The 10040-nt window shown below is 40.9% G+C and overlaps 1 protein-coding gene across 6 annotated transcripts in view; it reads left to right on the forward strand.

The window, feature by feature from the left end:
* GALR1 (galanin receptor 1) overlaps positions 1–7442 on the forward strand; it is a 28196-nt gene extending 20754 nt beyond the window's left edge. Inside the window, exons 3-4 of one of the 6 annotated variants that reach the window (XR_006278962.1) lie at positions 1463–2598; positions 2641–3211. Coding sequence is in view for 5 of the 6 variants with exons in the window: in XM_038393425.2 (XP_038249353.1) it covers positions 1463–1780 (318 nt within the window). In the remaining variant the exon portion in view is untranslated. Of the gene's footprint in view, positions 1–598; positions 672–1462; positions 3212–5275 lie in introns of those variants that run through there. The other 5 variants (XM_038393427.2, XM_038393426.2, XM_043508232.1 and 2 more) reach the window with 5 other exon arrangements.
* The last annotated feature ends 2598 nt before the right edge of the window (positions 7443–10040 follow it).

A 10040-nucleotide genomic window follows, 5' to 3' on the forward strand; every position in this document is an offset into this window, starting at 1 on the left:
CTGCAGGAAATTTTTATTCATTGTCACTGAAATGGAAATGATTTTCATGAGCTGTCCAACCTTCTCTTGAGGAGATGAGATTGATTTCTTATCAGCTTGAGCTAAAAATCTATTGTTCAGAGTAAGTGGCTGGTTACTTACAGGTAAATAGAATCCAAATTCAAGAACCTAGCAAAATACCTAGGCCTCAGGTACACTGATGTATACCGTGTCTGTGTTATAACATAGTTTAGTGTTCCTTGAGTAGATGGGACTAAACTCTCTGCCCAGGGATATAAGATAGCTCTGTAACATGGTTTGACTCCGTCAACACAGGCAAGACTAAGCCATGTTGAAAAAGTGACAAGACCCTATTTATGTAATAACAGTGAATGACAGATTTGATAGTTACGATGCTTATGTCTCTCAGCAATGAACTAATTGAAAGAGGTAGTTGCTGGAAACTTAATAGGTATTAATTTGTCAAACAATTGCAAAACAATAAGTATTTTCCTAAAGAAGTAACTAAAAGTTAAAGAAAGCCCTGACAATGATTTTTCCAAGCCATGGTTGCATTCCATTATCCTAGAAGCCTAACATTTCTCTATTTATATCCTAGTACTCCCCATTGACAGAGTCTATCATTGGAGATGGATGGCATCTCCTTAGGAAAATAAGGACAATGAAGTCAGGTAGCTGTAGTGTGGTCTAGTCTGTTCTGCTCAATTCGTTAGTTTTGTGTAAAATACTGTTTTGTTGGTGAGCTTGGGTTTCCAGGTTATCAAAAGCATATATTAGCCTCCTCCTCCCAGTTCAGGTTTAATGCATATATTGTGGTCATTTTTCATTGCTGGGCACTACTCCCATGATTTCCACCAACGTTAATGGGATTTGTATGGCTAATGGACAGATTTGCAAAAGACCCATGGTCCCCATTTAGGCACCTAAATTAAGTGGCCAGCTGGATGCTGAGCACTTTTGAAAATGTGGCAACTGAATTTAGGTGGAGGTCTTTTGAAAATCTGGACCTAAATCTTTATGCAATACACAGAAAACATAGCCTATTAGATTTAAAGTTATGGCATTTTTTAAGGGCTTGCATCACCACTGCATGACACCAGTTTTGTGTCAATGGAACTTCATTGCAACTCAGTGGAGTTCCACTGACATAAAACTGGACTAACAAAGTAGTTAATCAGAACCTTAATCTTTACATACTGCTCCCTACCATTTGAATCACACAGTCCGTGCAATGGGAACCTCATGTTTATCACGTGAAGTTTGAGGGCCTATGTTCTTCTTGACCCAGTCCCATTATATGAAAGAAAATACATATGGCTGATAAACTAAAATAGTTTGCAAATACTTAGAAATGTGTTTTTTCCTAATATTTTTGTATCCCTATATAATGGCTTTTGAAGCGCGTTGTTTGAAACTGTTCAAGTGTTAATAAATCATCCATGTTTCTCTTTTCCTGCCTTAGACAGCTCAGACTGTGCTAGTGGTGGTGGTGATTTTTGGCATATCTTGGCTGCCACATCATGTGATCCACCTCTGGGCTGAATTTGGAGTTTTCCCACTGACTCAAGCGTCATTTCTCTTCAGAGTAACAGCGCACTGCCTGGCTTACAGCAATTCTTCTGTAAATCCTATTATATACGCATTCCTCTCTGAAAATTTTAGGAAGGCCTACAAACAAGTCTTCAAATGCCAGATAGGTAACGAATCACCTCTGAATGATGTTAAAGAAAGTAGAAGTCGGATAGATACAGCACCGTCTACAAATTGTACTCATGTGTGAGCAACAATTAAAAAAAAATCCTGTCATGTTGGGTTTTCTAGAAAAAGCACAATGAGCTCCTAAAAAGAGCTGCAGCTTCAGCTTTAGCTAAATAACTGGTAGAATTAAAAAAATCAATTTCATTACATTTATCAGATAACTGTGGCCATTCTTAATATTAGACATCTTTGTCTAGCATGGTTCAAATGAAGATCTGTCCTTTGAAAGATGTTCCAGAAAAAGTGGGTAATGGTATGTCAGTACTAGCCCTCTTATTCATTTAGTAGGAAAGCTAATAACTTGCTATTTATAAATATTAAAGTATAGCATATTCCAATTGCACCTATAACACAGATATGTTAACATAGAATGCAACTGTACAATTCCTAATTCAGTTCTGTAACGTCATACTTTATTCTATAAATTGTGTGTGTTGGGGTGGGGGGAGAAATGAGCTCTCACTTCAAAGATAGGTAATTAATGGTGCAGTACTATGATTTCAAAAGAAGTGGTTAGATTTCAAAGATAATTAAAACTTCAGTCATCTCTTCAAGGTTGATTCTGACAATGGTTTTGTTTGTTTTTAAGCAAATGTTGAGCAGAAATAATTTTCATATGCTGAAGTAATTACTTAGAGAAGAAATGCTAAACTAACTATGTAACTGTAGAATTTACACCAGGTTATTGAGGCACTGAGGTTGTACTTTGTGTGCCTGGCCTGGCTGCATATACAAAACAATGGTTACACCTTTATAAAATTTTTGCTTAAGGCACTCACATAGCAGTGGCATAACATAGGTTGATGTAGTCAAAGTGGGAAGGGTTTGTTTCAGGTCTCTGTATATATGTATATCTATCAATATATATATCTCAATAACTAGCATGGCATATATATATATGCCATTCTAGTTATTGATATATATCTAAATATATTAGCTTAAACATTAAGTTATGGATATGTTCACACACACACACACACACACACACACACACACACACACACACGTTATTCTTTGAAGGAAGCTTTAAATGGGTGTTGAAATTGTTGACATTAGCATTCCAGTTCTATTAGTATCTTAATATCAGACAGCTTAATAGTTTTAAGTTGGAAAAAATACAATTAGTATTTTAAAACAAATTAAATGGTCCAATCCTGTAGACATTTAACTAACACGAGTAGTTCCACTGACTTTGTTTGAGATTCTAAAATATGGGAAGAATGCCTTTGGGAATGTGAAACTCCACATCCAGAGTCACAGGGCTGGGCTGAACCCCAAGTTGTGGAGTATTTCTGTTTGACTTTCTAATTAGGCCAAAGTAGGATTGCCAACTTTCTAATCACACAAAACCAACAACCCTGCCCTGCCCCTTCTACAAGGCCCCACCCCGATCAGTGAGCGCCATCTCCCCTCCCTCTGTCGCTCACTCTCCCCCAAACTCTCTCACTTTCACTGGGTTGGGGCAGGGGGTTGGGATGCGGGAGGGGGGTGAGGACTCCGGCTGGGGGTATGGACTCTGGAATGGGTCTGGGGATGAGGGGTTTTGGGTGCAGGAGAGGGCTCCGGGCTGGGGCAGGGTGTTGGTATGTGTGTGTGGAGGTGAGAACTCCCACTGAGGGTGCAGGTTCTGGGGTGGGTCCAAGGATGAGGGGTTTGGGTGCAGAAGGGGCTCTGGACTGGGGCTGAGGGGTTCGGAGTGCGAGAGGGGGTGCAGGCTCCAGCTGTGGATGTGGACTCTGGGGTGGGGTTGAGGATGAGGGGTTTGGAGTGAAGGAGGGTGCTCTGTGATGGGGCTGGGGGGGTTGGGCAAGGGGGGGAGGTGAGGGCTCCAGCTGGGGGTATGGGCTTTAGGGTGGGGCCAGGGATGAGGGGCTTGGGGAGCAGGAGTGGTCTGAGGCAGGATGATGGGGTATTGGGGGGGGTGCAGGCTCCAGGAGGGAATTTGGGTGTGGGAGGGGACTCTGGGCTGGGGCATGGGGTTGGGGGGCGGGAGAGGGTTCAGGGTTAGGGGTCACAGCGGTGCTTACCATGGCTCCCAGGAAGCAGCCGTCAGGTCCCTGCAGTCCCTAGACACATAGGCAGCCAGGGAGGCTCCACGTGCTGCCCTTGTGCCTGCAGGCACAGCCCCCACAGCTCCTATTGGTCACAATTCCCAGCCAATGGGAGCTGTGGAGCTGGCCCTCGGGGTGGGAGCAGCACACGGAGCCTCCCTGGCCACCCATGTATCTAGGGGCTGCAGGGACCTGACAGCCCCTTCTGGCAGCCGCGAGGAGCCTGCCTTAGTTCTGGGAATGCACTGCATTGCCGACCTGACTTTTAATGGCCCAGTTAGCAGTGCCAACTGGAGCCACCAGGGTCCCTTTTCAACCAGGTGTTCAAGTCGAAAACCAGACGCCTGGCAAGCCTAGGCCAAATTGAGGCTCTAAGTGCTTTCACCTGAGATGGATAGACATTAATGCTTTAAAAGCAGTATTAATGTGTACTTGTATTATGGGAAGTTGTACCCTACAGATCCTAAGCTACAGCTCACTTCATCGGATGCATTCGGTGAAAAATACAGTGGGGAGATTTATATACACACACAGAGAACATGAAACAATGGGTTTTATCATATACACTGTAAGGAGCGTGATCACTTAAGATGAGCTATTACCAGCAGGATGGAGGGGGAGAAGGAGGAAAACCTTTTGTAGTGATATTCAAGGTGGGCCATTTCCAGCAGTTAACAAGAATGTCTGAGGAACAGTGGGGTGGGGGGAGAAATAACATGAGGAAATAGTTTTACTTTATGTAATGACTCATCCACTCCCAGTCTCTATTCAAGTGACACTATCAGAGGCTTGTTCACCTGCGCATCTACCAATGTGATATATGCCATCATGTGTCAGCAATGCCCCTCTGCCATGTACATTGGTCAAACTGGACAGTCTCTACGTAAAAGAATAAATGGACACAAATCAGAAGTCAAGAATGATAACATTCAAAAACCAGTCGGAGAACTCTTCAATCTCTCCGGTCACACGATTACAGACCTGAGAGTGCCTATCCTTCAACAAAAAAACTTCAAACTCCAATGAGAGACTGCTGAATTGGAATTAATCTGCAAACTGGATACAATTAACTTAGGCTTGAATAGAGACTGGGAATGGATGAGTCATTACATAAAGTAAAACTATTTCCCCATTTTATTTCTCCCCCCCCACCCCACCCCCCACTGTTCCTCAGACGTTCTTGTTAACTGCTGGAAATGGCCCATCTTGATTATCACCATAAAAGGTTTTCCTCCTCCGCCCCCTTCCTGCTGGTAATAGCTCATCTTAAGTGATCACTCTCCTTACAGTGTGTATGATAAAACCCATTGTTTCATGTTCTCTGTGTGTGTATATAAATCTCCCCACTGTATTTTCCACCGAATGCATCCGACGAAGTGATCGGTAGCTCACAAAAGCTTATGCTCAAATAAATTTGTTAGTCTCTAAGGTGTCACAAGTACTCCTTTTCTTTTTTGCGAATACAGACTAAAATGGCTGCTATTCTGAAACCTACAGATCCTGTTTGGCTGCAGGTCTTGAGGAGTTGCACATGCACAACCAGAGACCTGAATTTAAATACCCACTGACGTCAAAGAAAGGACACCCATGGACTTCAGTGGGCATTGGATTGGGCTGGATTCTGCCAATCTTACTTTAGCTGAGAAGTATTCACTCATGTGAGTCATGTGTATTTTGTCACCAAATGGTTCCTGTTTACGCTGTTTCACACTATCTCTCAAAAAGTTTAGAATTAAAGTGCCCATTTAAAATATTCAAAACTAATTTTAATGTGATACTTTGTTTTAGTACTAGGAGCTATTCAAGTCCCCTTTAAAATTGAATAAGGACAAGATCATGCTTTCCATATTTGTCTCTGCAGAGTGGATGGAAGGATAGGAAAGTCCACTTCATGGGGCTATATTTTGTCAGTGAGAAAGAGGTTGAGGCAAAATGGCATATGGCGAGGTAAAAGCTGTGCAGCTTCTCCTGCTCCTGTGAGAGTGGGTCCCTCCTGCAGCATTCCAAAGTCCTCTAGAAAGAGGCTTGCTCTTGCAGATCTCACATGGAAGGGAGGCTGCTGATGGTTTCTTGCCAAATATTTTCACAGTATGGAATTTCTTTTTTCTCGTTTTCTCTTTAAAAAATAACCTGAAATTTCATTAGAAAACTCTGCACTAAGAGAACTTTAATGTTGCACAAACAAGCACTCAATTTAATAATTTCTGATTGTTTTAGGGTTTCTCATTCAACCTTAAATCTGCAACTTTGCGTGTATGCATTATTAAACCAGGATTTATTTACGTGATCACATACTCTCTAAAGTAATACAATGCATTATAAATTTTTCTACATGTTAGGTACACATCTGTAGCATCTTGTAAAACTACTACGTATATGCCAAGCAATCCATAAGTTATATATCCGAAAATCAGAAAGTAAACTATTCTTAAATAATCATACTACACAATAAGTGCAACTGCACTACATTCTAATAAAATCTTGCTGGCATATCAGTGTCACCTACATATTCAGCTACATTAGCTTCATAGGCAGTTGCCTCATCTCCTGAATTGCACCTGAGGAATGCAGTCCCCTTTTGGTTAAGAAAGTGGATAATACATGGCTGCTGATAAATTATTAAAATACATACTTATATTAAAAGTCTAAGTCGATACAAACATACTGGACCATTGACAGTGAAAATAGTATAAATATTCAAGAAAGAAATATGAGAAAATGCTGTATCTGTTTATCTCAAGGAAGAGAAAAAATGGAAAATTTTAATGGCTTATTTGAGAAATAATGTGAGAAGGTAAACAGCAACTGCATTGGACTGCATATGCAAAAGAGGACAGAATCAAGCTGGTGTGGGAGTCACCCTTAACATTGCTATTTCATGACTTTTGAGTGCTTAACTGTGCCATTTCAACATTCTCTTAATATAGGGGTTTTTATTATGGAATATATTGTGGCTTTGGTAGATAAGTCATTTTCAACACATTAAAAGTGGTTTTCAAGCTATAAACTAGCTTAATAAAACAGCTTACTTTTTTGGCAAGATAAAACATTTGAGTGAAGTGTTAAAACTCATGGTCCTACAAATTTTGATAGTCAGTGATTTTGAACTTGTGCATGTCCTTCCTAACTTTTGAAGCTTATGGCACTCGTTTTTGTAAAAGAACATTACTATCTCCAAGAGATAAGTATCAGGTGCACTGTATTTTAAAATGTTACAATAAAGAAATTTTGTTTTGAATGCATAAATTGTGTGGACAGTGGAGAAAATCTTTGTACAGTGATAATGCTATGAATGTTATTATTTTAGACTGCATTATATTTGTGGCTGCTGCATACTTTGGTCTATTTATATTGTGCCTAACAATAGTTAATCATCTTCAGATAAGAGCAAAGAACATCTAGCTTAGAGTATTTGTACTAGTATTGTGTATTCATTACATACACAAATTGTGAAAGAGCAGAAAATTTAATCTGTATTTGTGTCAGTGTATAGTTGACTTAAAGTACCATGCAGCTGTTCTAAATGATATCTGTATTCTGCCTTAATTTTAAATACATCTGTACGATTTATGTTTCTGCACATAATTGTAAGGTACTGAAATATTAAAACAGTTTTAGTGTGTTTGTATAACACTCTAACAACCCAAAGGTAATCTTTCAGGGAGTTAAGGGGGATTAACTTTCAATGCTATACCAATGATCAGATGGATCCCATAGTTAAATGCCCTCATATCAGAATGCAAATGCCTTTATTGAAGTTTTGTTGTGCCATTTTACTGAATTTTAAAAGCCTTTGAAATGTAAATATTTTAAATGCAGAGGGTCTGAGTTTTCTTTCCCTTAGGCTGGTGTAAATAAAGAATAACAACTGAAGTCAAGGGAGCCATACCAATAGAAAACTGGTGTAAGATTAGAATTGAGCCCTACAGGTTTGTGCATTACTCATGAATTACACACACACGGCCAGATTCTGATGTCACTTACATTAGCACTAGTCTACGAACACAGTTGTACCACAATAACCAAATGTGTGAATCATAGCTTATTTAGTTATTTCAGTGCAAGTCTATGTGTGGCTCCTCTTATTTTGGAACAATAATGACTAAGGTTGGTAATGGCCTTACATGGTAACTCGTGATTTAATTGGGGCAGGTTTGTCTGTAGACTACTCCTGGGAGAATTCTGTGCCAAAATTAAAAATTATGCATACAATATTTTAAAATTCTGCATATTTTATTTGTCAGAATAACACAATATAATCATGCCAGTTTCAACTATTTTGGTAATTTATTTCAAAATACCAGTCAGCATGTATGTGTGTAACAATACAGACAACAAAAAAGATTCAGGAAATTTTTTTGATAAGTAGATTCCTTACTAGGCATATTAATATAGAACTTTGAGTAATAATTCATTTAAACTACAATACAGAAATGGATTTCCCGCACCCCTCAGAAGCAGTCCAAAGGCTTGGGGAAGTCAAAGGCAATGGAAGAGCTAAGGGAGAGGGAAGTAATTGCTGGGAAGGAGTCTGTGAGTGAACCTGGAGCGTTGTTGGATGTGGGTGAGAGAAGTATGGAATGGGTTTTTTTGGGGGGGATGGGGAAATGGAGGGATTGTTAGGGAGTCTGGGAGTCTCCCCCATGCAAAGCCTGGCTGACCCCTAGTCTCTCCCATTCAGTCAGGTATGTCCATCCCTGTCTACATGTGTTCCTGCACCCCCACTCAGCCACTTTTCCTCCCCCATCCCCATATGTCCCGCCACCCCTACTCATCTATCCTCCTCCCCCCTGTCCCGATGAGGCCCTGCATCCCTCTCCCCATTCCCCTATGTCCCTGTACTACTCTCCCCATCCCCATGTGTCACTGCACCTCCTACCTCCTGTCCCCATGTGTCCCTGAACCCCCACTCAGACACCCCTTTTCTTCCATCCCAATGTGTCTCTGCTCCCCACTCAGCCGCCCCTCTTCCCTCTGTCCCCATATGTCCCTGTTCCCCCACTCAGCCACTCCTACTCCCATTCAGCTCCTGGCTCAATGCTGTCACCTCACTAGCACCTGTATCCTTGTCCTAGTCTGTCCCCGCATGAGCCCTTCTGAACCTCAGTCTACATGACACCCCCAGTAACCCTGTGTGCCCCTCTCTGTCCATCTCCCCTATATCCTGTGTCTCCTCACTTGGCCCCACAGACAGGATACTGCTCTGGCCCATGAGTCTGCTTCCCTGGTGGGCAAAAAGTGTAACTGCAGCACCTCTGGCAGAATCTATTTTCTGCAGAGAAAAAAATCTGCACATGTGCAGTGGTGCAGAATTTTCCAGGAATAGAAGACCAGCTGTTAGCGTAAATCAAGAATAACTTTGTTGCAATCAAAGGCATTATACCAGCGTAAAAACAGAAAGAGATCAGAATCAAGCTCTTTGGGTCTTATTTCCAAATGAAAGCTCAAGGTCTGCATGCAAAATAATGCATATGCACAAGTGACAACATGGATAATCGTTGTGATTGTGCTTTTAAACTGGAAAAATTTACGCACACACACCATAAGTGCTTAGGTAGCCACTTGCATGTGAATTTACTTGATGCGTGCATAAATATAAGTGCACATTGCCATTCACATTTTTTGGACATAGACTTTGGTCATAGACAAAGCCCTGGCTGGGATGATTTAGTTGGGGTTGGTCCTGCTTTGAGCAGGGGGTTGGACTATATGACCTGAGGTCTCTTCCAACCCTAATCTTCTATGATTCTATGTCTCTATTTTTTGAAAATGTTTGCTTAATGGTCACATTCTGCTCTTGGTTGTACATGTACATTACATATCTTTCCTGTGGCTTTGGATATGGATGTGCTTAGATGTAAGCCATTGGGATTCATGTCCATCTGAGGGCAGAGTCTGGCTTTAAATTATCTCTGTGCTTCTTGATCAGCATTTAAATAGATTTAAAAATGGCAAACTCATATATCTGACCAATGACTGGTGAGGTGGTAAACAAGGATAAGGATAGGTCTTTTATACTGGATTTCTCAGTACACAGTATAATCAAACAAGTGTGATGCTGTGACTAAAGAGCTTAAGGGAATTCTTGGAATACTGATTAGAAGAAAGTAGATAGGTGATGTTACTCTGTACATGGTATTAGTGGGATCGCCACAGAAATGTTGTAACCAGGTTTGATGTTCACACTTTAAAAATGATGTTTATATAGAGAGTGTTCATAAAAGGACTACA

Source organism: Dermochelys coriacea, chromosome 2, assembly GCF_009764565.3.
Source record: "Dermochelys coriacea isolate rDerCor1 chromosome 2, rDerCor1.pri.v4, whole genome shotgun sequence".
NCBI lineage: Eukaryota > Metazoa > Chordata > Testudines > Dermochelyidae > Dermochelys > Dermochelys coriacea.